Source organism: Cercospora kikuchii (genome assembly GCF_019650295.1).
Source record: "Cercospora kikuchii DNA, contig_00007, whole genome shotgun sequence".
Taxonomy (NCBI): Eukaryota; Fungi; Ascomycota; class Dothideomycetes; order Mycosphaerellales; family Mycosphaerellaceae; genus Cercospora; species Cercospora kikuchii.
In genome coordinates this window covers 2,063,543-2,089,225 of record NW_025408588.1, presented here as the reverse complement: position 1 = coordinate 2,089,225, position 25,683 = coordinate 2,063,543, and the positions used below count along the sequence as shown (strand labels likewise).

Below are 25,683 nucleotides of genomic sequence, written 5' to 3'. Positions count from 1 at the left end.
TATGACTGTAGACATGTGTCTAATTCCGGCGCAGATTACGAATGAGACCACGCAGCTCTGGAGAACTGGTCACATTCGTAGGTAACCTGGTACACGGACTCCAAGCCTTTGGCGATCAGCACATCGCCTCTCACTGAATTACGCTTGCACTAAACCTTTGCCACGTGTAGAACCATATCCAGCACATTGGTGCAAGCCGACTCCGCGCGCACGGTACCGAAAACTGGGAGTGACGACCATGCCCACGATCAGCATGCAAAGAACAGCTTGGGCATTGCTTGGACACGCTAACGCCATTCACGCTGGTCGATCCCGAGCTCAAGCGGCTAGATGCTCAGAACGACACTATCATCAGCTTTTGCAAGCCTGAGGGTCGAATAACAACTCTAGCGGAAGCTCTAGGCGTGGATGTGAGCCTTCCCTGTCGTCGAGTTGCACAGTCCCCAAGCGCTCGAACAGAATCGATGCCCGTCGTCGAACTAACTTGAGGCAAACATACAAGCTAACTTGTCTAGTCGGTTTGGCTTTGTCGCTCTCCAACACTTCGCACGATCGCCGCACGCATACGACACGCTGCAGTCGTGGTAGTGCTCCGCGGGCTGCTACTGCAGCGTGGTGTGCATGTACGCCTCAACCTGCCATTCCTCACGCCTGCTCAAGGAATCCAAGGCTGCACAGCATTTGGCACACCATGCGCAAATGTTTTTGTGAGAGGAAACGCGTACTTGGCCCGCTTCTGCCAATGGCTCTGTTTCCAACTTGGCGGGCATCAATGACCAGCTTGAATGCGGTGTCGACTTTGTAGACTTGGATTTGGAGAAGAGGAAATCATATTGAGATCATGACGAACGGCACTATATAAGAGTTGGCTTCCAGCACCTCCTTCCCAAAGAGCTCAGTACGAACGCCAGCAACTTGAGCTCCATCTACCAAGATCTCATCTGCCTATACGAGAGCCTCCGGCCTCTCTTCATTTGCACTCCAACATGAAGTTCTCCCTGCTGAGCGCTGCTCTCTTTGCAGTAAGCTCCTCTGCTCTGGCCGCCCCAGCAGATGGAGTTGCCCTTGAGAGCAGGCAGACTGCTCGGCAGTGCTCCAGCAGATTGCGCGACTTCAACAAATGCAAACGTGACGAGGCCGACGAGCTCAAAGACTTTCAGGAGTGCCAGCAAGGTCGCTATCCAGCAGACTAGAATGTCATGGCCATGACTGACATTTTCCTCCAGATGCCCAAAAGAAGAAGGCTCTCTTTGACGCATGTACCAGCCGCCCAGCTGGGGCGACTGCTCAGCTCCAGCGCGAATACGACCAATGTAAACGCGAGGAGCGTGCTCTCGAAAGGGCTGAAGACCTCTGCGACGACCAGGAAGACCGCATTGAGCGTGAGCTGAGAAACTGTCGTCGTTCTCGCAACCGAGCTTGCATCGATCAGAAGACCCGAGAGCTCGGTTCCAAGAAAGCTGAATGCCACAGGGCTGAAGCCGCTGAGAAAGCCAAGGATGATGAATGTGATCGTCGCGAGGACGCCCTGAAAGCGAGCCGTAAGAGCTGCGGTCAGCTTGAGAGGGACTGGCAGAAGGAGCTGCGAGAGTGCGAAGAAGACAGGATTGAGTGGGAGGAGGAGAAAGCAGAGTGTGCCCGCAAAGAGGCCAGGCTGTGCAAATAGTCGCCCTTGGGTCGCCATTGCTTGGTGCGTTGATTGAGAATAAGCTTGATTTTGATTGTTGCTCTCGTAGCTTTATGAATTCCTGACTTTCATATTAGGTCAGCTTAATGTTGCGTTCAACATCTGTTCAAGGCACTCACAAGAAGAAACAAGAACAAGAACATGCTGATTTCATGTGTGAGCCTTGATCAGCTCCACTACCTTACTGCAAGGCTTGCAAAAAGATAGCGACCACGGCAGCAAACCCTGCGAGGACTAACGCCCACCTCAGCAAGCCCTTTTGTATCTGTTCCTTTGCAAGCCGCTCTATCGCCTTACCATCATTGATTCTAGGAAACTCCACACCTTCTGGCACCTCCATATCTAATGCCGCACACAACGGCTCCCAACCATCTCTGATATCAACAAAGAACAATCTTTCTTCAGGCACAACTTTCCGTAAATGCTCAATGTGCCTGTCCCACACAGGTCTACCACGGAGAACCTCCTGTGGCTCTCCAGGTTTCAAATACAGTTCTCCATACCTTCCATCCGCTAGAAGTGTAAGAAATCGTGGAAAGTACCGCATACAAGGAACCCAGAACATGATGATCCCCAAGAATGCTTGCAAAGTTGCTGCAGAGGTCTGATAAATCGATTTCGCCCAAGCGTCAGGGTCGCGGATTGTACAGATTACTTTCGCATATGGGTAGAGTTCGAGAAGCTCTGGCACGAATTGTGCGAGTGGCGTATCTGCTGTGGCAACATAGCCTGTTGTGCGTTCTCCAATCTTCTTGAGCGCGAATTCTTTATCTGCGGGAGATCGGTAGGGGGTTCGAGCGAGGACTTCCATCCAGGTTTTGATGTGGATTTCATCGTCTGAGATTACGCATTGGGTTCCGGCATGGTAGACTGGACCTTTGAGGAGAATCTCGAGAGCAGCGCAGAAGGAAGCAGTACCGGTTCGTGATAGTCCTGATCAATGTCTCAGACATGTTGCTCGCGGGAAGAAGGGCAAATGAATGTACCTGCACCGATGACCTGCACTTTTGCGCCGGCTTGCGGCTTTGATGCTTCAGCACCCATCGTCACATATGGTCACTTTTGTCTATATCGTGTTTGTCCTCTCCGATCGTCATCGATTGATTTAGTGGTAGACTAGTCAAGATTGAGGCTAACCTTGGTCACCGCCCCACTCGCATCCTTGAACACCCTGTCTACGATATGCAAGTAAAGAACATGTTCGCTGAGAGGAAGAAGACCTTGATTCGTTATTCAATGACTACATTAAAGTCCGCACTCCAAGAAGATTTAGACGCGCCGTGGATTCGAGATGCTATGCTTACAAGCCAAGATTTTTCAAGACTGTACCGTGGGCCGGAACTTTGAGGTCGATGAGATAGTCATATATCGCATCGCTGACTGCTCCTGGAAACGGTTCGCTTAGATGCCCAAAACCGTCTCTGCTCAACAAAACTGCGTTGGCGTCACCGAATTGACGCTGTAAATTTACTGCTGAATCGTAGCGTGTCAAAGGGTCCTGATACGCATTTACGATCAAGATGGGGGTTGCGAGCTTCAGATTGCCATCTTTGAAGGTCGTGAGCTCATGTGGTGGGTTGCTGGATGGTACGGGCCAGAAAGGGCAGAAGAAGAGACGTGTCCACGCCCCGGTATTACCTCGTGTATGTGGGAAGGCCGATCTTGCGTATTCAACCCCCTCACGGATTGTGGCATAATCGGGCTTCGTCTGGTCCGAGATTGCATCGGCGCAGAAGATTGCAATGAACGAGTACGTTTGCGATGCGTTTCCTTCTCGCCTTGGAGTGTCTTGGAACCTGCCTGGCGTACCTCGAGATTCGAGCATAGCCAGATGGAATGCAGTTTCCTGCCAAGTGGGACCAGGGTTCGGGAAGGCGATGAAGTTGGCTAGTTGATCCGTGACCTTGTCACCATAAATTCTGTTGCCGCAGTCGATCGGATCGCCATCGCATGGCTCGGGAGAAAAAAATTCAACCGGATGCTCGTTAAGGCGATCAACGAGATTGTCGAACCATGCCGGCAGGTTGTCCACGCCGCTCAACACACAGCTCCTTCCGGCCCCTTCGCACCAGTCAAAAAACCCTTCTGCAACCATCTCATACCCAGCACTTTCTCGCACCCAATTATCGAATGGGTCCAGCTCTGAGTGATCGAGAACGCTGTCCAGAACCATAGCACGGATATTTCCAGGAAACAGCTCCGCATATTGTGCGCCCAACTGTGTGCCATAAGACGTTCCCAAGAAACTCATTGATTCGTCACCAAGAGCGATACGAACCGCCTCGATATCCTTTGCGCTACTTGCTGTATCGATGTATCGCAACCAGTCGCCGGTTTGATTGTAGCAGCTCTGACCCATCGCTTCAAACTGGGATTTGAGGCGATTAAACTCATCTTCCGTTTGAGGGAAGTATCTGGTTTCCTTACGCCACACTTCCGGATCACAAAGAACGGGGCGGGAGTTTCCAGTACCTCGTGGATCGATCGCGATGAAATCGAAATGTTCTGTGAGTGGGTTGTGGTTCCAGTAATTGTAACTGTACGGTGCTTTGTCGGACTGCTGCAAGTCTTTGCCAGGGCCCTCACCTGGGCCTCCAGGATTGAAAAAGAGGTTTCCAATTTTGGCGTCCTGCTTTTTGGCAGCTATCTTGCTGAGAAACAGGTCAAAATGCTCGCCATCAGGCTTGTTCCAATCCACCGGGAGGGACAGGTTGGCGCAAAATAGAGGCAGCTTCGCGTCGAGGCAGGGCTGCCATTGCACATTCTTCTCAAAGCCTGTCAGGGTTGGTGTAGTGGTGGCAAAGACTTTGGGCAGCACACTCAGTGCCCATATCGAGAACAACATCTGTGGCTGGGGCAGAATGAGCGAGTAGCTCAATTGATGTAGAGCTACAGAAAATGGCATCCTGACAACATATTAGCTATTTCACACATGCCTGACAGGCGGTATTGCGGTTGTGCTAGGATTGCGAACTCACGGGGAACATGAACCCAGAGAGCGCAACATACTTTCCGCGTGGCGCTCGTCTCATGAAAGATTATCGACCAAGCGGCCGCTTCTGTTCATGCCCATGTCCTTCTCGTCTGTACCTTTGTGCTTGGAAAGTCTGCGGTCTACAGTACCAGGATCAGTTTTGAGGGCTCGCTCGCAGCGCTGTCAGTTGTTTGAACTGGCCCCTTGAGAAATTCGAAGGAAGTCAAACACTGGTACAAAACCAATGACAAAGTATCCATGCGCGACTTCACATGCAGTTCCTAGCACATTGGGTCTCCGGTACGTGGCCAGAGATGCGAACTTCAAAAAGACTGTTTGTCAGAAACTTGTTGGATAGCGTAATCACTCAGGACAGGCGAAAAGTTGAACCGTAGTTCCCTGTCATGTAGATGGGACCAAATATGGAAAACAATGCTGGACCTGGCAAAGCTTGAGCAGCGAAGTGCCAACATGTGGTGTCTTGACAAAAGCGACAAACTTGGTAACGCACACTGAAAGTAATGCAACGCAACGATCCGGAAGCACTTTGTCTGAGTTGCAGATGCCATGAGAACCAGCGGAGACTCGTGGAAGCTAAACCAACCCATGGTCACGAGGCGTCAGTCGTCCGCCTGCTCGGTTGCAGAGACAGCAGGCCATGAAGCCACCGAAGCTTTTCAAGCATTCTGGGAGAGGTTTCGTGGCAAATGGTCGAGTGCCGAGCTGGTCTCGACACAAATCATCAAGTTGCTTGGGCCTGTGCATCTGGATGGTGGCCTAGAACGCCTTCGCTTGGGAGTTGCTGTGTCTGCGAATGGCATCGCAGAAACTCGTCGTGATCGTGGAGGCTTTAAAATGTGTGAACGATGTGTTGCGGGACCAGAGTAGCGTGTAAGATTCGCCTTAGAATTACCCACGGCTGAGTCGCTGATGATGAGATCTGATTTTCTGTACCTCTTTGTCAGCGTAAAGCTATAGGCTGCGCGGTGCAAGTCAGAAAGCTCGATTGGTACGCAAGCTTGCGCAAGCTTTCGTTCCTGCTGCTATCTATCAGGCGTTTGAGTACGTACGGTGGTGGATGAGAGGCACCTGCACATCGCTGCCACGCTGGATCCATAGGGCACGAGAGCAAAAGCGGCGCACCAATGTCGTCGCGGGTATCATATCAGCATCTATCTCGTGTCTTTTGTTCTAGCTACTGTTCACGCTAGAGTCTTTGCGAAGCAATGTTATGCCTGCCACAGCCGCTGCAGGCAGACAAGCATAGAAAGTAGGTGGTGCAGCAATGAGAAGCTCATTTGCGGCAATTGGGAAAAGCGTCAATATGCGAGCTCCAGAGAGTAACGCCTGTTGTTGAAAGGCATCCAGGTTTCAGGGGAAGTATTCAAGTACCGCGGAACAGGAACTGCATGTCCTCCGGCGTGAGCTTCTCCATGGCCACCTTGTCATTGTTGATGGTGCCGTTGATCATGTTGGCCTTCTTCTCTTGAAGCATGACAATTCGAGATTCCACGGAGTCCTCAATGCAGAGACGAGTGATGACACACGGGCGACGCTGCCCAATGCGGTGGCAACGATCAGCAGACTGCCACTCTGCTGCGGGGTTCCACCAGCTAAGATAATGTCAGCAATGAGCACAAACACAGAAGCCAGGATGAACTTACGGGTCGACAATGAAGACTCTCGATGCCTCCACAAGGTTCAAAGCGACACCCCCAGCCTTCAACGAAACGAGAAAGATCTCACACTCTGGCGTATTCATGAAATGATCGATACTCCTCTGGCGCTGAATAGGCGTCATGGATCCATCGAGCATCACTGTGTTGAAGCCAGCACGGCGAAGGCGCCACTCAATGAGTTGCAGCATCGATGTGAACTGCGAGAAGACGATAGACTTGAGAGTCTGCTTCTTGGAGCGCAGCTTGTAAAGGTCGTAGATCAACATCTCGATCTTCGTGGAAGACGTCCAGTCCTCCATTTTGATGCGGTTGATGATCGAAGACTTCTTGACCACGTCTTCGTCTTGCTCGATTTCGGGCTGGTCGAAGTCGATCGAAAGCGGAATGTGACAGCGAGGACAATCAGCTTCGCCGTCATCCTGCTCGATCGACTGACAGTAAGACTTGACGCATGCGCGGCAGAAGTCGTGCTTGCACTGGGAGCGGATAGCCTCTTCAGCCACCTCGTCGCAGATGTTACAAACAAGAACATTCTGGCCTTCGTGGGCGTTCTTCTTCAAGAGAAGATCAGGGTGATTGGCGACTTGCCGCATTTGCATGATCAGACCGAAGATGTTGGCATAGTTGTTGAGCATCACACCCCGAGCAACGTATGTGTCGAAAGTACGAGTCGTGTTGCTCATGATGCTGGACGAGAAGTCACGCTCAATCGGTCCGAAGAACTCATTGTGGATGATGACCTCCTTGGGCGGTAGTTCCATAGAGCTGGTGTGATCGCGTTTCATGCGACGAAGCATGATGCGCGCGGTGATGAGGTGCAGCTTGGCCATAGCCTCGGCACGGTCCTCTGCCTCTTCAGATTGCGTGAGTGGGTTGAGCAATTCCTGGTTGAAGACCGACACATGCTCCATCCCGGCGTGCTTGCACTCCTTGCACATATGGTCATCGTCCAGCTGCCAGTGGAGCATGGCACAGGGGCATTTCTTGCAGAAGTAATCCGCGAAAGGACGTACTTCAAGGAATCGGAGAAGCGAGAAGAATTCGCCAATGCGGTTCTGCACCGGAGTGCCTGATAGACACCACTTGTAGGTGCCTTTCAGGGCAAAGCACGCCTTCGCAACTCCTGTGGTGCGAGACTTGATACTGTGAGCCTCGTCGAGGATGAGCCGATGATAATGAATGGCATGGATGGGCGAATCCTCTTTGACGATGTCTTCACCACGAGACCAGCCTTTGATCTCCTTGCGATGCAACGACTCCAAGCTGTTGTATGATATCAGAATGACATCAAATTCCTTCAGCTTCTTGACCGACATGTTCTTGACCTTGTTGTTTTGCCCGTGGTAGACTAGAACCTTGAGCTTGCCGTCTGTGTACTCTTCGATCTCCGTCTTCCATTGCATCAGAGCGACAGGCGGCATGAGAACAAGCGTTGGTTCCTTCTGTGGATAGTCGGACATGATCAGTGACACGGCTTGGATCGTTTTGCCCATGCCCATCTCATCGCCGAGCAGTCCGCCCTTGTAGTGCGTCTTCTCCTGCTTGATCATCCAGTTGAGACCTTCAAGTTGAAACGGCTTGAGCTTGCGGCTGATACTATCAGGCTGAAGAGCTGCCTCTGGCTGAATGACAGGAATCTTCTCCAGGTCCGTCCACATGGTCTTGATGCCTGGGTGCGCTTTTTCCAGTTTCTTACGTTCGCGCTCCTTTCTGCCCAGGCCGACCATAGATTCGAGATCAGCAGCGATCTGAGCTGCTTGCTCTGCGGTGATTCTGCCATGTCGCCGAGCCGCTTTAGCAGTACGTCGTCCGCGACCTCTAGCCGCGCCACGTTTGACAAGAGCTGGCGCGGGGCGAGCAACAGCAAGCGGGATGTCAGACTCAGTGTCACTAACACCAGTTGATTCGGCTGGCTCTGAGGAGTCAACAACAAAGTCTTCGCTGTCAACTTCACTCAGCTCGTCGTCCTCACTGTCTGGGATCTGCTTCTTCACAGTCTTGCTGATAGAGCTCTTGGCTTTGAAGCTGGCCATTCGTGTGGGAGTCTTCTTAGCACTGCGACTGGAGCTAGCTTCGGCCTTGACCGGCATCTTGGATACTGATGATGACGAGTTCTTGGATATCTTATTCCTCGTCGATGTCTTCATAGGCATCGAGTCGTCTGTGTCCAGTTCGCTGAGCATGCTGACGTCGTCCTCAGAATCGTCTACCACCGCGGCTCTAGCTTTCTTCTTGGCTGGCTGTTCGGCCCCGGCCTCAGCATATTCTTCTTCCTGCAGGCGGATTGCCAGTGTCAGATCGTCCTCATTTTCTGAGTCATTGATTGTAATGACATTTCCGAGCGTCGATCTCTTGCGCTTGCTGGCATTGGAGGGCCCAGCACGCACTGAGGTCGCTGGGGTAGTCGCTGGTGTTTCGTATTCGGCGGACGAGTCGCGCGAGAGTCCGTCAGTCGAAGAGAGAGAGGAATCGGTTGGGCTCTGGCGCTTCGTGGCGGGTTTCTTGTACGCTGAACGCTCCATCGCTGATATCTGCGGTAGGACGACGCCTCTGGCAACTCTTCGTGTTGGCCGAACGACTATCTCTTCGTCGCTGCTGTTGTCGCTCTCCCCTTGAGGTAGCGTTCCGACGCTCGAACGATCGATAGATGTGGCAACAATGCCTCGGGTCGTGCGAGTTGTCCGCTTTGGCGTGCTCAGCGAGGCCACGGCGGCTACTAGATTGTCAGCGCTCCCATTCGGACTTATTGTGCCGAAGTGCAATGTGCAGGCGAACGCTGTGGGCAAAGGGAATCGTACAACTCTGTCCGGTGGCGGACTGGCGTTTTGGTCTCGCCATCTGAGGTTAGGTTGAGGAGAAAAGCAAAAAGAAAGGTGTCTCTGCTTTATGCTGTTTTACCCTCTGAGAGACAGGTGGCAAAGGACGAGGGAGGGCTCTTTGAGCGAAGACAAAAGTGCTCGACAGTGGCATGAAGTTCGGAGTAAGATGGAGCACTCACATCTAACAGATCTTGGGTCGCGGTCCAAGCGCGTGTCCGAGGAGGCTTTCGAGAAGCTTGAGTGGTCGATTCATGCAGGGGACAATGCAAGATCGACAAGGCTGTGGCGAATGTGGAACGCGTTGTCCTGGCGCGTCGCGCCTTCTGGACCGACGAGCTTCGATTCCGTGTGCGTCGTTCTGTCCAGCTCGTCAATGAGGACGAACCGCCGTCGCGATGCAGTAAGCAGTGCTTTGATCGAGTTGCGACGTTCGTCGATTGCGGAATCCGAGCAAGGGTGCTGATGAACCCTGAGAGGGGTCGTCATGGGCCAGGCAGCGAAAGCCAAATTGACGCGTCGCCCTTCACGCGTAAAGTGCTGCACGTGGCAACGTGCCATTCACTCAATCAGAGAAACGTGACGACCCTCCTCACACGGCCATACCACGTGCCAGCATGTCTGCTTCATGGTGGAACAGGCGGGTACCTTCGACAGATTTTGGTCGTTCTGTTGCCGAGTTGGCTGCGGCAACGACATGGTCTTCTTCGCATATTTGCCAGGCCATGTTGGACTGTATCATGCCTAGCGAGTATATCGACCTATGCTCGAAGAACAAGCTCGCTTTATTGACAGCTATGTATTTGACATAGGACATTTTGTGATGTTTACGGCACTCTCGCGGCGAAGCAGGTCGCGGCTACGCATGCCTGTGAGTGTGCAAATGTACAAAAGGACACTGCATCCGCTACAAATCAACGTGAGACTTCACAAGATCCGAAGATGTAGCCAGAGAAAATCTGCAGTTCCCCAGTCACATCTAGATCTCTCTTTCTTCTCGAAGCACGTCCCAAATTTTCCTTCCTTGTCAACGCTTCCCGGCCTATCTTGGCTGTTGGCACAAGCGTCCCGAAGGCCAGTTCTCGTCCGTTGAAGTCATGGAATGTTTATGTCAAGATGTCTGCTCCATATCGAGAACGTCGCAAGTGAGTGCTCTGACAGAGGGCTCGGAGCAAGCGGTGGACCGCCGCGACTTTGAACATCTTTCTTGGCTTGGTACGCGAACAACTCGCACGCAGCAAACCATGTGCATTGGATACGATATTCCGCAATCGAACGTGAATGAGAAGGACGCGACACTGTATGCATGTCATCATACTTTGGTGCTTTCATGAAGACCTTGGACAAGACAGCGAGAGCGGGAGGCGGCGCACCTCCGGGAAGCTTATTTGGCTAGTCCGCTTACAGACTTGATGGTGGATGCAACACCAAGCGACAAGCTCAGCATTTGACAAACCACTACCGGCGACAACCATCGACGCGCGAGAACCACCATCACACCATCCTGGTCGTCCGCGAAACTCGCATGAGTGCCCTCTGAACGACCGAAAGCGGCCCCCGCCGGGCCCGCCGTGCGCACCACAGCTTCAAACCACTCCTTCGTCATATTCCCTTATGTTGACAATCATTCCACCGCACGTCGACATCTTCCCGATTCAGCTCGCGCTGACTTCGCGTTCCTGCAATGCCTCCTGCGAGCGGCAAGCGGAAACGACCCGAGCGACAGCACTCCGATGATTCGTCGCGTGCATCACCATTTCGTCCTGAGAAATCACGAATGGCATCACGAGGAGCATCGAGAAGAAGCAGCGCTGCCATGGAGGATGGTACCGAAGAGTCGAACACGTTGACAGCACCCATGCCCACGAACGGGAGCACGCAAGATGCCTCGCGCCTAGAAACGTTAGTCACAAGTACATCCCCGAAGTCGACCTGCTGGCGCGCGGCGAGAAAAGACATACAAGCTGACCAGGACACTACACTCTAGGCCAGCCGAGAATGGCGATACACCAGTACCTGGGACTACCCCTAACGCCAACGGGCAGGCGCCTGGGGATGACATGGCCGTGGACTCGCGATCGCCGTACGAATATTCTTTCCTTCGAGACGAGACCGTGGCAGCATGGGCGGAATCCGGCAGCCAGGCAACACTGGACCTGGCCTCATCTTTAGGAGAACTCGAGACGAGCGATCTCGTTCAGGAGCTTATTCGGTCGGCGTTGGACGGTAGATTGACTGGACAGCAAGCTGGTCATTTCGTCAGGGACCTCATCGAAGCGAGGGCTCAAGACGAAAGCGTTGATGTCGAATTCCTATTCCTCAACAACTTATCCTTTCTCTTTGAAGCCGGTCATCGTGGCAATGCCCTGAAGGCCCTGCTGGCCGCTACCGGTATCAATCAACAAACCATGCGACTGGAACTCGATATACCATTGCTCCAAGAGCTAGGCCTCGTGCGCAGCACTTTCGACAAGATGAAGACTCGGAAAACCACCAACATGCTCTATCGTCAGGCGAATTTCAATCTGTTGCGAGAGGAGAGCGAAGGCTATGCGAAGCTGATCACAGAATATTTCAACACAGCACAACAGGCATTCGCCAAACGCGACGGGGATCCTTACATCGCCGAGGATGCGGTTCAACGGGTTCAAGCGCTTGTAGGAGCCTTTGACCTCGATGTCGGCCGTGTCTTGGACATCACTCTCGACGTCAGTGCGGACCTACTTGTAAAAGCGTACCCTTTCTTCATGAAGTTTTACCGTGCGAGTTCGTGGTGGCCCAGCAACGAAACCGTCGACAACATCCCGTGGGAAGACCAAGGCTTCAATTCGCTACCGACGTGGTGCCTGCCAGGATCCGGAAAATCTGCATTCACCGAGACTGAGCGAGAGCAACTGGCAGTGCTAAGGCAGAAACGAGACGTTCAGTTCTGGGAGTATGTGCGCCAAACTCGCACCAAGGCTTTCTTTGAGCTCGGGGCAAGAAAGATTGTCGATTTCGATACTGTCCGCCCGCTTCTTGAACAAGAAGCTGCGCCGGAGCTCGATGCCAGGGGCAAGGAATCGAATCCAAACAAACGGCAACGTGTGAACGAAGACCGCAAATACATGCGAGAAACTGGATACCTCCCACCGCCCGGCAACTTCGAGGCGGCTCAGCTCCTCGGTTTCAAACTGCGATTTTATGCTTCTGATGCACGCAATCCGGATGACACACTACCAGACAATCTGATCTATCTTACGGCGCTTCTCATCAAAATTGGATTCGTGTCTCTACGCGACCTCTACCCTCACCTGCATCCGAGTGATGATGATATGCTAGTGGAGCGGAAACGACTCGAGAAAGAGAAGGCAGAAAAAGAGGCAAAAGATCGTCCCGGAGGTGGGATGAATGCTCTTCTGGCGGCTGGTGCCTTGCCAGACGAAGGGCCGGTCTCGAAGAATCCTCGCCTCGAACTCAACAAGAGTGGTGGCGCAACGCCGTCACAAGAAAAGAAAGACGACAACAAGCCTGAGCTGCCTAGCCCTACAAACCAGAAGATTTTCCTCCTCAAGGCTCTTCTGCTTATCGGGGCACTCCCTGAAGCTCTTTACATCCTCGGTCGTTTTCCCTGGTTGACGGAAGTGGATACCTCTCTGCCCCCGTTCTTGTTCCGCATAGTACGACACATGTTGAGCAAAATGACTGAGATCACGAAACCGAGTTTGGACACAAATCCTATCAGACAGACACGTGATCGTCTCATCAACACCACATCGCAACCGGATGGCCGACTACCAGTGGCTTCTTGGTCAGTCAAAAAACCAATACGGTGGCTGCACAACGATGTCTTCAGCGAGTCCGGTGAAGAGTACAGGCACTACTACAGCGACTGGAGCGACAATGTACCAGTCTGCCAGACGCCAGAAGATGTCTTCCTCCTGTGCGACACATTCATCGGCCTCCTGGGACCAAAAATCGGACAAGATACGCAGATTCATGGCACACTTCTCCGTCTTGTTGAACAGAGCCTGGCGAACGATTCCTCAGCTGCAAATCGGGCGCGCTGTCTATCGTTGTTGCGTCGCCTACTCCTACCAGCTTTGAGCTGTGGTACACACAATCCTCAGCACAGCCAGCAGGTCTACGACCTTCTCAAGACATATTCGTTGTCGACTCGCTACAACGTCTATGCTGAGTGGTTTCAGGGTGCCACTTCGAGGCAGCCCGACGTGCGTGTCGCATTTGCGCGGAACAAAGCAGAGGTTCGGGACGTTCTCCGTCGGGTATCCAACGATACTGTCAGGAAGCAAGGCCGAGCCTTGGGCAAAGTGTCTCTGGCAGCTCCGGGCATCGTTGTGACTGAGATGATCAGTCAACTCGAAGTCTACTCCAACATGATTCCCAGTCTGGTAGAGTGCACCCGGTACTTCTCGCCTATGACTTTCGAAGTGCTCACTTGGGCGCTCATCAACTCGCTCAGTGGCAATGGTCGAAGCCGTATGCAAGGCGATGGGATGTTGACCAGTCCTTGGCTTCAAGCATCGTCACGTTTTGTTGCCAATCTTTTCACCAAGTACACCTACCTCAACCCCACGCCGATACTGCAGTACTTGGCATCGAGGTTACGTATTGGCGAAACGACTGACCTGGAGATGCTCGAACAAATATTGATCGAAATGGCTGGCATTCGTGCTGACGTGGAGTTCAACGATGCCCAAGTGGTGGCAATGGCAGGTGGTGTCTCGTTGCAGAGTTATATCCTCGAGCAGCTGTCCGACAAGAGGCACACCAAGGAAAAAGAGAAGCCGTCAAGACGTCTCATCCAGTGTCTCAACAACTCTGGTCTGGTCGGTCAGCTCTTAATCGCCATGGCACAAGATCGCAAGTTGTACGCGCACGGGGATGACCTCCACTATGCGCCTCTCAAAGTGATCGCGAACAACCTGGACAAGATCTCTGCCGTTTTTGCTCAATATCTTGAGACTTTGAAGTGGCACCTCAAACCACAGGAGCTGGAAGCAGCATTGCCCGAAGTTGGGGCACTCGTGCGAGACTTTGGCATCGATCCCGATGTGGCGCTCGTGATGCGGCGTGTGGCTATTCGTAGCCGTATGAACGAACACGACACGGCTAAGAAGCAGGACAGCGACAAAAAGGAGAAGACGGAAGGCTCCACAGCTGACAAGCACGGTGATGTCGTAATGAATGACGACGGTACTGCTGGCACCCTGGATGGAGACAATGCTCACCATGCGGATTCGCAGTCCTCTGCGGCCGATGACAGCTCCGAGCAATCAGCTCCCAGCCCCTGGCATCCTGTACTCGCAGCAGTCATCCAGCAACTCACCGAGGCGCTGCCAGATCTCGCGACACGAGTCAGTGTTCCATTTTACGTTACCTTCTGGACCCTCACACATCAAGACATTCTTGTGCCAACCGACAGCTACCAGAAGGAGACGAACCGCATTGAACAGGAGATCAAGCAGATCAATGCTGATCGCAGTGATGTCACCAGCATCGTGGCTAAGGAGCGCGATGCCCGAAAGAGGACTCTGCAAAAGTGGTTTGACAGTCTCAAGTCAGAGCCAATGCAGCACATGGCTGCATACATGGCCGTGCGTAACCGAATCAGTGGCAGCAAAATTGGCAATAAGGTGATTCCGGGCGAAAACGCGTACTGGTTTCCAAAATCAACGGCCACAGATCAGCAGCAGATCAAAGCTGAGAATGATGCCAAGCATCAAGCGTTGTTGCAGGAATGTTTCCTTCCTCGAGCGATGATGTCCGCCGTTGACTCGCACTACGCTTTCGAAATGCTGAAACTGATGCACACAAACGGCACTCCCGGGTTCAGCTTGATGCATCTTCTCATCAATCTTTTCAAGAAGAGGCAACTCACTTCTCTGATATTTGAAGCCACACAGAATGAAGCTCAGCACCTTGCACGCTTTTTGCTGGAAATTTTGAAGCTTCTGCACCGCTGGCATTCGGATAAGTCAATGTATGAAAAGGAGGCTCTGGGACTGAAGAAGAAGCTACCTGGCTTCGTTCGCCAGTTTGAGGAGAATGGCGAGCCGAAGCTGGTAATGGACTGGGAGTTGTTCCGCAAGATGCTCTTCAACTTTCATTCCGCACTCAATGGGGCACTTCAGACTTGCTTCGAATCTGGAGAGTACATGCACATCCGGAACGGTATGACGGTTCTCAAGGGCATTCATCAATTTTTCCCGGCCCTCAAGTTCATGGGTAAGAACATGATGGAACAGGTCGAGAGGCTGTCCAAGGAGGAATCACGAAGCGACTTGAAACTATCTGCTATGTCATTGCGTGGACCCCTCCTGGGCAGGGAGAAGCAGTGGGTCCTGCCGCAAGCCTTCAGGCTGGGCGAAGTCTCCAAGGAGGGCCGCAAGTCATCGTCCTCTCGGCCGGAGACACCTCAGTCAGCTTCCAACAAGCTCAATGCAACTGCTCATGAGTTCAAGCCATCGACCACCAATGGCGCGTCAAGGAAGGAATCGGCTGTGGAAGACGGCGAGATTGAGGACGAGAAGATTGCTGCCGCCAAAGCAGCGAATATCGCTTCTGTTGCTGTCAAGGAGCCCGCTGAGAAGCAGTCCGGCAGCAAAGAAGTGCCCAAATCGAAGGAATCGAGGTCGTCCCGGCCAACGGCCGCACGCGATGCACCTCGTAGTGAGTCAAAGCCATCAACGCCGGTACCATCACAGTCGAGGACCGCCTTGCCGCCGTCGCTACCGCACCGTCCCGACTCAAGAGATGCTTCGAGCCGGACGGAAAGCTCACGACCACCGCGAGATCTGCCCCAAAGACCCGAAGAATCCGCGTACAGTCGGTCACACTCCGGTCAGCCCAACAATCGAAATGCTAGTCGTTACGGTGACCGTCAAGAAGATCATTACAATAGGGTTGATAGAGGAGGTGAGGCACGTCCTGCTTCTCGAGACCAGTCACCAAGTCACCGCACAGCGACGGGCAGAACAACACCGATGGGTGCCCGAGGATCTTATCGCGATGAACGTCCGTACGAGCGTGGACCCTCAGATGGTCGTTATGCTCGTGACGAACAGCATGTGTCGCGCAGAGAACCGGGTTCTCACCACAGCAGAGATGCGCCCGATCCACGAGAGCGGGTGGGTCCCTCAAATCGCTCTTCGGAAGGCGGCATGCATCCTGACCGGATGGGACATCTATCCTCAGTCGCCGTCACTCCTGATACACATCGCACACCAGCGAGCACATCCAGTTCCGCCCCTGCACTGCAACAGGAGCAAGTGCCGGTCAATCCCGCCCGCCTGGCACTGATCAATCAGGACTCTTCGGCAACTGCGAGTCCGCGATCAGGTAGAGATCGACCACATGCGGATCATGACCAACGCCGCGAGCGAGGCGGGCGACCAGACGAGCATGGTGGCGCTACAAGCTTCCCGCCACGATCTGACAGTCGCTCCAACGCCCGCCATAACGACAGTCCTCGCGATTCTCAGAGCAGGGCTGATTCTCAGCAAGACCTGGCTCCGCGCGGTCCTAGGTCCCGCGGTGGCAGATTGCAAGAAATGCCACCACCCTCCCAGGAATCGACCTATGGCCGTTTGAACGCCCCAGCTGATCCGCCTTCGGGCCCTAAGAATGGCCCGGCAGGTAGAAGCGGACGTAACTTCACGACTCCACAAGCGAGCCCAGCATCTGCACAATCACCTACGATGGGCAGAGCACCCGATCAGCCTGCCCCTCGCGGGCCATCTCGGCAGCCTAGTGGCTCTATACAACAGATGGATCGCGGGCCCACGCCTAACTCTGCTCCGAGCACACCTGCAACTGAGAGCGGACCTCCAGTTCACCCCAGCAGACTTGCGCACCTCGGACAACAGCCTTCGCCTATCCAGACCAATTTTGCACCCAACGGGCCTCGCAGCGGAGGTCTGAACTCTCCGGCAGCAGCACCTCCATCAGCACCTCGTGGACCAGGGCGCAATGGGCCTTCATCCAGCACGCCAACGGGACCTTCCCCTTCCATTACTCTACCACCTTCTGGTCCCGCAACGGCTGCGGAGAGGCAGCAGAGGAATCGCCAACGCGACCGCATCAATGCTACGCTGCAAGACAATGGCACGCAACCGGGTCAAGGTGTGCAATTCCGAGGTGCATCCTCCAGACAATCGAGCATATCCGGCGGTCCTGCAATTGCCTCGTCTATGGCGCCTCCTGTTGCCCCGTCCTCGGATCTCTTCCAGGGTCGACAGGATCGTGCAGAAGATCGTGGTCACCGACATCGCGATGATACGCGACAGTCGAACAGTCGTCATCCCAGCCGTGAGCGATCGCACAATGAGTCGACATTCGGTCCAGGCCATGCTCCTCCACCACCCGCCAACCCAGTCGATGAGGGACGCAGCAGACGGGATGGACCACGAGATTCGCGCCATCCGCGTGAAGATCGACCTCGAGAGGCGCCTCGAAGCGACCAGAGAGGTCCGGAGCGTCAGGGACCTCGTCCAGATGAAGCTCATACACGTCGACCACCCTATCAATCCGGCTCGTTCGGCGGTCCTCCATCAGCACAATATCAGAACGATCCCCGACAAGGCGGAGGTGGTCGCATGGCGCCGTCTGGACCCCAAGCCGACATGCGAGGTGGGCCACCACGACGTGAAGACGAGCGGAGGGACCCGAGCGGCAGGACGATGGGACGTGAAGACAATGGGCCGCCAGGGAGTTTGGATGTTCGGAAGCGTCGACATGAGGATCCTCAGCAATCTTTCGACCCGTCAAAGAGAAGAAGAAGCGGAAGACCATAGCGTGTTAAGCCGTAGAAGGCACACTTTTTGTGTAGACGTTTCAGCAGCATGAGCGAGCGGTCTGAGCATGGGGAACTTGTAAATTGGAAATCATACTTGTAACATTGAATCGAAAGATACCCAGCGTTGTAGCCTTTCTGCAGTCTCGACTAGCTTTCTATGAGACAGACGAACTGGCATTTGTCTTGGCGCAGCTCTCGCTTTCGTTTGAACAATCGCCAAGTGAACCGTGCTGAAGCTGGGAGCTCGTCACCACGTGCGTCATTCGCTGGCCGGAGCTCCTCCTTCCTGCACGTTAAACCACGCAGCCCGTCAGGAACGACCGCGGTAAGTGAATACATGACGAGACATTAAAGTGACTTACTGTCGCACGCGTCTTTTCTAAACACCACAATACAAACCTCCTTTCCTCCCGTTCTGCCTCCTCCCACCACCGCTCCCTTCCTCCAGCGCGACTAACGCGACAATGGCTTTCCGCTTCACACCGGGCCTCTTCAACCACTCCCTCCGCACACCCCTCCTCTTCGGCAGCGCAGCAGCCTTTGGCGCAGGCCTCTGTTTCGCACAACAACATTCCAAACTCTTCTACCGAAAACCTCTACTCCTCGATTCGAGTCCCGCGGCCATAAGTCCAAAAGACTGGTCTTTCAATCAATACCAAAACGACGCGCAAGTTCCCGTCGTCAAAGATGGGAGGTTTAATGTCCGCAGTGTGAGACAGTTGAGTAGTGGGAGTATTATTGGTATGCAATACACATTTTCATTCGAAGAACGAATATTGATATCTGGCCCATAGGCCTCGTAGCCGGTCTCGCAATCTCCACCTTCTCCAAATCCCTCGTCCTTATTATCGGTCTCCTAATCGCAGGCGTTCAAACCGCAGAAAGTTATGGAATCCATCTCGTACCATATAAGACGATTGGACGATACGTAAAAGGCGTAGATGTGAGGAGTGCGGTGCAAGACAATGTTGCGTTTAAGATTAGTTTTGGATTGATGTTTGCGTTGAGTGCTTTTGCGGAGTTGCCGCAGTGATAAAGTGGGAGAGAGGAGAGGGATGAAAGCGGGGAAGGGTAGATGGTGAGAAGACAAGGAGATGAAATAGCAGGGTCAGAGTTGTGTTGGAAGGACACGCGAAAAAGACCAAGGGTCTACGAAGGCACTCCAATTGGCGGAAAGCATTGTCACGCGGTGGCTCAGGTCTTTCACAGGGGGACTTTTGGTTGTGAACAATTGGCGCTGACAGATGGAAAGAAACAGACTCGGCGATGTACAGGAATGGAAAGACATAGCAATGTGTGCTTCGGTAATCCACTTTTGTGGAAACGTGCCTCTCCATTTTTTCAAGAACTCACGAGAGCTGGTTCATTCTGCTTGCTTATTATTTCCTGGTGCGAATCGGCAGCCCAGCATGCAGGGCTCTGTTGTTACGAGCGCGCAGTCTCAAGCCAACACAATGAGCAACAATATATTGCTCGGTACAACTCGAGAAAGTCAACTGATGATGAGATGCAGTCCCAATGTACCATTCTATTCCCATCTCAACTTCAATCAACTAATCCTCTCAATTCAAACTCACGTGGTCCTTCAATAGGCCATCGTGCTTGGGTATCATCTACCTGTACATAAAAATGTTGAAGGAAACCCTGCAAAACCTTTCCCACCAACTCCACGCTCAAACGCAACAAAGATCAGAGAGATCTTATGACAAATTACGCCCATAAACCATATCCACAAATTCTTCAAAAACGAAAATCTCAAAAGCATCACATATCTTCCAACTGTTTCAAAGTCTCCTTCGCAAGGGAATCATTCGCCTTGCTAGACAGCGTCATCCAATGATGCGCAACACACATGATGAGTGGATCCAAACGATGAGGGTCTTGGTTTTTCTTCCATCTCGCTTCGAGTTCTTCTTTGAAGACGTCTTTTGGTCGTGTAAATGGAGCGATGATACGGTCCATGAGTTCGGGATGGGTGAGGTATAGTGTTCCCAGTTCACGCTGTGCGACAATGTGGCCTTCTTTGGCTGTGATTTGCAAGAGGTGTGCAGCATCTGCCATAGTGTAGCGGGCGACGTCTTCGGCTGGTGGACTTGGTGCCGCGAATGTGGCAGAATCGCGCTCCTGCTGTGCGATGGAGGAGCTACGTCCATGCCCACGATTGTTGGAATGGTAGGCGATGATGCTGTCTGCTGTCTCGACCATGATCGTTCGCACATCGGTCTTGAGACGCGTGATAGCAACAGCAGCGTTCGCGAAAGCTTTGCCTTCTGCTGTGTTGTGTAGAACGGCAGCAGGCAGTAACGAAGCTATGCTTTGCATGTCCCTGAAGATGGTCTTGGGTCTCAAAGAGCTCTTAGCGAACAGATTGCGGAAGCCGGCGATACTCGTCTCAGTCACATCGTCAGCGCCCGTATGCAGCTTGAGATCTTGGACACCATTCACAAACGACGCCGCAGGTGACATGTTGTGGCGCTGTTCTTTCATGTAAGGGCCCAGGAGGCGATCGATATCGTAGAGACACTTCAGCTTCGTGGTAGGGTTGCTACTGGCGACAAACTTCTGCATCAGATTCTCGAAGGCGTTGTCGAAATCGAAGCGCATCATTGTCGGCTTTGCAGGAATGTCCGAGTCTGCTGTCGGTGTCTGCGAGCCTGCGCTAGAGTGCCAAGTTTGGATGCTCCGGAAGTATCTCTCAGCGAGCTCGAGGCCCAACCCAGTCCAAAAAGCATGATCAGTCTCGCTGCCATCATTGAAGAGTGTCGAGGTCAGGTCGCTAAGCATGAGGCTAGTCACACGTTGGCGAAGCTTCTCAAGAGCCTGCGAATCGGTCGAGAGGCTGTTGGTAGGTTCCGGTGTTGGAGCAACATCGGGAGCCCACTGTGTTTGAGAGGATGCGACACTAGTAGCACTAGACGGCGAATCAACTTCTGACATGGCCGGAGACCAAAAGGGTACAGACGACCGATTCGTCAGGGTCGGACTTCTGGCGTCCAAGTAGTCCCGCGAGCTAGAGTTCGACAAAGTGTGAGACGTGTTCGAAAGGCAATCATTGCTTCGAAGCTGAGAACTCAGCGAGAGGTAGTCCGATGAGAGGGTGTTCCCGTACAAGTTTGGCAGGAAGTGCGATCTTCGTGGGGGCGAATCTCGTGTTCGCAGTGAGGTGTCGCGAGCGAACAATGTGTTTGACCACAGTAGGGAGTTGTCAGAGGGCGAGTTGTTGCTCACAAGGTCAACACACTTGCGGATCTCCAGAAACAGTTTGTGTAAACGCTCTTCTCCTCGACAAAGATTGTCGATGTTCTCGCGCTGCATCCACTGCAGGGTGGCCCGAGCCTGGTCGTCGCTCAACTTGTTAGGACCACAATATTCAGAGCGAGCCGACAGGATGTCCAAGATCTGAGCTTCTGACTTGATGTGCAGACTGCCGATGGAGTATCTGGACGTCGGCCAGTGTCGCAATGGCTGGGTTGTCTTCGTTTTGGGCGTCTTGCTGGGCTTTCCCATGATGCGCAAGGCACTCGCTACCAGACGGGCTTCTTCGTAGGCAGCCGAAGTGCGAACATCTGCGACGTACCACATCTTGTCACGAAGTGCCTCATTCTGCTGCATGATTGGCTTCAGATACATGCTGTGCATGGACGTGCCTGGTTGTAGGGTGGCCACCCAGCGTTCGCAAACGGTCTCAAGTTCAGCCCATTCGCTGATCGAGCGTTGTGCGCTGCCCTGCAGGGCGTGTAAGATGCGTTGTAGCACGTGCGCACTGTCGCCAGCGAGAATAGCGGCATGAACGTCGTGCAGGCGTTGAAACCATCGCTGTGCTTCCGCGTAGTCTCCGGCGGTCTGACAATCCTGTACTGCGCTCTCAAACAGATGCTCGAGTTTTGTCCATGTTTGGGAAGAATGCGTTGCACCATTCTCCAGTGGGTTGGAGAAATCAAGATGACCGTACAAGTGCAGTAACGGCTTTAGCTGATGAGCGACTTCCCGATGTTGATCGCCAAGAGAATCAAGAAGCGTCACGGATTGGTTTGTCGACAGGAAGTAATTCCGCTGTGCAAGCCTGATCTCGGAGCACTTCTCACGCATGCTGCACAGCGACTTAGTTCTGGTCTCGACGGCCACGATATCCCAAGATTCTTTGATGGCTCCGGTCCGGCGAGTGGCCAGATCTTCGAGCTCGATACAGGCATCCTTGACTTGGATCTCGTTTGGATCATCGTCTACCAATGAAATGTCACTGACATTCGCATTCGCGGTCTCGCCGTACTTTAGGAATGGGTTGAAGGGATCAGCGGTGTGTTGATCAGGTGTCCTCGTGTTACGGAACAATGAGAAACCAGACACTGAGGATGCCGAAGATTGCAGACCAGACTTGGACATGTCGCTATCAGAAGAAATGGAGATCGGTCTTCGCCGCGGATAAAGGGCTGAGAGAATAGTTGTAACATCTCGTAGTGTTAGGACAAGAAACGGAGACGGTTCGGGGACTGGCTGGGCCTTGCGGAGGGTGGAACGAGATGATGGACCAGAGATCCGGGCCATGATAGAGTTGACGCGGTTCGCGGTCTCCAGCATGATCGGATTGCCATGCTTGAAGTAGTATGCAACATCGAAGACTGCTTTCTGCGCTCTAACAGCGATTTCTCGGAGTATGCGTTGGCGAGATAAATCAGATGTGTAATGGTCGGTCGTCATCATATGAGCCTGCCATGGGTTGTCAGTAACTTTCCCTGTCTATCGAAAAAAGTGAGTCGGATATTACCTCTGGCAAATTGATTACATCCATGATGAATGAGTTGAAGAGCCATCTAGTCAGGATGAACGATGGAAAACCACGCTGCTGTGGAGAGTCTCGGAGTTTCTGGGAGACAGCTTGACAGAAAGAAAGAGCACCAGGCGGAATCACACTCGGCGAGTGCTGGTCACCAAACAGCGCAAGGAGGGAATCCGTGGCCTCGGTGTAGAAAGCCTCAATGCGAGCCTCATCTTGGGCAGAGACATCTGGCCGGCCTTCAACACGGGCGCGAAAGGTCTGCTTAGTCGGCTGTTCCAAAACAAATGCACCACGTTGGAGAGTCTGAAGCATCCACGTCTCGAGCCGGTCCTTTCCCAGCCATGGCTCGAAGTTGGACCAAATGTCCAGAAGTGCTGGGACAAGTCTCTCACTGCCAGGTTTCTGTTCTGTGATGACCTTGGCGCATACTGTGGCCCATACCTCTGTTGTCCTCTTGCGATCCGCGTGGTCGTCAAGCAGTGGCAATCCGGGGCCGAAAATTAGTGCCTCCAGCGGACTTCCATATGCATAGGCATTGAGCACATCCACCTGGGCGTCCACGGCAAATCCTAGTGGCCTGGAGTTCCGCGAAGTCCTGGTGGAGGATGCAAAAACGGAGTCGCTAGACCGCGCAACAACACGCTCGGGAAGTAGCGCGTTGAGCTCTTTCGGCGTTAGTGCCGATATTCGCTCTGCTAAAAAATGACCATCGTATCTTAGCTTCGCTAAAAGGTCAAGCACTACATTCCGAGAAGCGCTGGAGATGTCGTTCAGGAACGACTCAAACGGCTTGGCTGCCACCGGACTCTGGTTCGCTCCTGGGACCGGTGAATGTGAAGTTTTGGCCGCATCCTCACAGACATCCTGGAAGGCGTGTAACAAATTCGCAAAGCTGGATTTGTCCTCGGACCTGATGCACTCGGCGAGTGTACGCTGCACTGAGTGGGCGGTTAGACGGAGCCTCGCAGCTTTGGCAGTTGCAATCTGGAGTCTGTGCAGCTCCTCCTGGGCGTGAACGCAGCGGCGTTTGTGATATTTCTGCAGACGCAGCAGGTGAGTGATCTCGGACAGGCACGCCACATGTTCGAAGTCATTCGTCGAAGGAGCAGTCGACCTGACTACAGTGTCTCGCGGGAGCTGGGGTCGATGCATTGTGGAAGGCAGAGCCTGTTGCGAGGTCGCCTGTTGGGTGGTTATTTGTCCGGATGTGGTGGGCGGCGAGTTGGGCTCCCACGGTGGTGCCGCTTCGTGGGCCATGTTGGGTTGCGATGGAGGGCCAGGGCTTGGCGGGTTGGGCATGAAGTCGAGATAGCGCGGAGAGCCATCCAGATGTGAGATTCCGGGAGTGGAAGACCTCGAGGCATGGTGCGAGGTGCACGGTGACACGAGGTCGGAGGCTGCATGAGCAACATGAGTTAGCGCTGCGGTTGACAGAAGCCAGCATTCGCCAGCTCATCATACAGGATGCTTCTGGAGCGGCGCGCGGTACGATTGGCGTATCACGGGCAGCAAACGGCAGCAAGCACGTCGAACATACATGGCCCATCCTTCTCCTCGCCGTCTGGTGGCGAGCGCGTGTCCGGCATGGCCTGCGCGGCGGCGACGTGGTTGGATTGTCGCAGTGTTTCGCGCAGAGGTCATTCCATGTCTGCCAGCTGCGGCGCAACTGAGTCGCTGACGCCTGCGCCGAGCTTATGCTGCCTCCCGGGCGTGCTCTACCTTACTTAGCACTGTCCCGCAGGCACGCCTTGACCGGTGGATGTCGATAGAGTGGGTTTGAAGGACGGAATATTGAACGGAAGATGTGTGTGCGTGTGTAATGAGACCTCATCGCCGTTGATCGCACTGCTTCTTGCCTCCACCGGTAGCCTCAGCACGCGCACGAGTCGCGGTCCGCTGGCAGGCCCGGCGATGATTGGCGAGGCGGCTTCACACCCACACACCCTCCCCAAGCTCCCCAGTGCTGCATTTGGCGGCGTGCAGTCACTGCAGTGCACAGCTGGCGAGCTGACTGGCGATGCGTCTGCTAGCTTGCACATGCGCTGGCCGCGGATTGGATGCTGGCACAATGTGAGGACGGGTAGTGAGCTGGCCTCACCACGCATACCCTGCTGATTCGTCACACTGCTCTGCGACGCGGTCACTCTCCTGCGGCCAGCTCGCCTAGCCTGAGAAGGGCAGTTGCAGCGCTCCATCAACTGTTGGCCCGACCACGCCAGACGTCCATCTCAATGGTCGCGCGACTTGCATACGCGCTGCTGCTGTTGCTGCCGTGTCGCGACAACGCCTCGCGCAAATGCAGCCGGCCGTGGTGAGACGAGATCCAAAAGCTCCGCGACGCCCGGCGAGTCGAGCTGCACAGCGAAGGCAGTCAGTCGTGGCGAACGGGCGCTCCGCTGCTGCAACGGCAAAGCCAGTCGCCAGCGCAGCATCATCATCCGCGCAGCAGCAGCAAAAGCATGCGAACCATCTGACCTCGACGTGTTCGCTGTCCGCCTCGCCCGCCTCTCGTCCCTGAATCTGGTTGTCCACTCGGCTTCCACTCGCACATGTGGCAGCAACGCTACTGCAACTTTGCGAACGGGAGGAGCGTTCTCCAAACCCACAGACCTCCATCGTTCATGCGAAAATGCGGTCGACGTCACCGCCATTCACTCACTCACAGTAGACTATCATGCACTCCGCCCTGCTAGGAGGCAGGTGGGCTCTCCGAACGATGCCTTGCACATTGTATCACGACATTCAGGCACGCCAAGTGCCACAGACACGTCACCGACTCCCAGGGATGCCTTGACTTGGAGCCTGGGGAGAGAGAAAGTTACAATCTACAAGCCTCGAATATGCTTCTCGAACCGCTCCTAGCCGGAGTACTTCCCGCCTGCGTACCATACTTCACGTCAAGGCATTGGGTTTGAATGCTGGTTGCTGGCCTGTTGAGCGTGATGCGCTGTCA

The 25,683-nt window shown here is 53.8% G+C and overlaps 7 protein-coding genes across 8 annotated transcripts; 3 read left to right on the top strand and 4 right to left on the bottom strand.

Moving 5' to 3' along the window:
- Positions 1 to 986: 986 nt before the first annotated feature.
- Positions 987 to 1,666, top strand: CKM354_001091000 (uncharacterized protein; the record flags this gene model as incomplete). Its single annotated transcript, XM_044806382.1, has 2 exons — positions 987 to 1,173; positions 1,227 to 1,666. 2 exons carry the CDS (start codon positions 987 to 989, stop codon positions 1,664 to 1,666), a joined length of 627 nt encoding a protein of 208 aa, XP_044662317.1.
- Positions 1,667 to 1,868: 202 nt separating this feature from the next.
- On the bottom strand, positions 1,869 to 2,731 carry CKM354_001090900 (uncharacterized protein; the record flags this gene model as incomplete). Its single annotated transcript, XM_044806381.1, has 2 exons — positions 1,869 to 2,620; positions 2,674 to 2,731. 2 exons carry the CDS (start codon positions 2,729 to 2,731, stop codon positions 1,869 to 1,871), a joined length of 810 nt encoding a protein of 269 aa, XP_044662316.1.
- Positions 2,732 to 2,987: 256 nt separating this feature from the next.
- Positions 2,988 to 4,532, bottom strand: CKM354_001090800 (uncharacterized protein; the record flags this gene model as incomplete). Its single annotated transcript, XM_044806380.1, has 1 exon — positions 2,988 to 4,532. One exon carries the CDS (start codon positions 4,530 to 4,532, stop codon positions 2,988 to 2,990), a length of 1,545 nt encoding a protein of 514 aa, XP_044662315.1.
- Positions 4,533 to 6,045: 1,513 nt separating this feature from the next.
- CKM354_001090700 (uncharacterized protein) lies at positions 6,046 to 9,178 on the bottom strand (the record flags this gene model as incomplete). 2 transcript variants are annotated; one of them, XM_044806378.1, is made up of 3 exons in its annotated part: positions 6,046 to 6,274; positions 6,326 to 9,056; positions 9,139 to 9,178. In XM_044806378.1, the coding sequence occupies 3 exons, from the start codon at positions 9,176 to 9,178 to the stop codon at positions 6,046 to 6,048; spliced, it is 3,000 nt and encodes a 999-aa protein (XP_044662313.1). The 2 variants fall into 2 exon arrangements, with proteins under 2 accessions (XP_044662313.1, XP_044662314.1); XM_044806379.1 differs by having other exon boundaries at positions 6,326 to 9,053.
- A 1,662-nt stretch (positions 9,179 to 10,840) lies between these two features.
- On the top strand, positions 10,841 to 17,951 carry CKM354_001090600 (uncharacterized protein; the record flags this gene model as incomplete). Its single annotated transcript, XM_044806377.1, has 2 exons — positions 10,841 to 11,058; positions 11,144 to 17,951. 2 exons carry the CDS (start codon positions 10,841 to 10,843, stop codon positions 17,949 to 17,951), a joined length of 7,026 nt encoding a protein of 2,341 aa, XP_044662312.1.
- A 466-nt stretch (positions 17,952 to 18,417) lies between these two features.
- On the top strand, positions 18,418 to 18,986 carry CKM354_001090500 (uncharacterized protein; the record flags this gene model as incomplete). Its single annotated transcript, XM_044806376.1, has 2 exons — positions 18,418 to 18,694; positions 18,748 to 18,986. The coding sequence occupies 2 exons, from the start codon at positions 18,418 to 18,420 to the stop codon at positions 18,984 to 18,986; spliced, it is 516 nt and encodes a 171-aa protein (XP_044662311.1).
- A 731-nt stretch (positions 18,987 to 19,717) lies between these two features.
- Positions 19,718 to 24,316, bottom strand: CKM354_001090400 (uncharacterized protein; the record flags this gene model as incomplete). The annotated part of the gene is made up of 3 exons (XM_044806375.1): positions 19,718 to 22,660; positions 22,719 to 24,127; positions 24,268 to 24,316. 3 exons carry the CDS (start codon positions 24,314 to 24,316, stop codon positions 19,718 to 19,720), a joined length of 4,401 nt encoding a protein of 1,466 aa, XP_044662310.1.
- Positions 24,317 to 25,683: the final 1,367 nt, after the last annotated feature.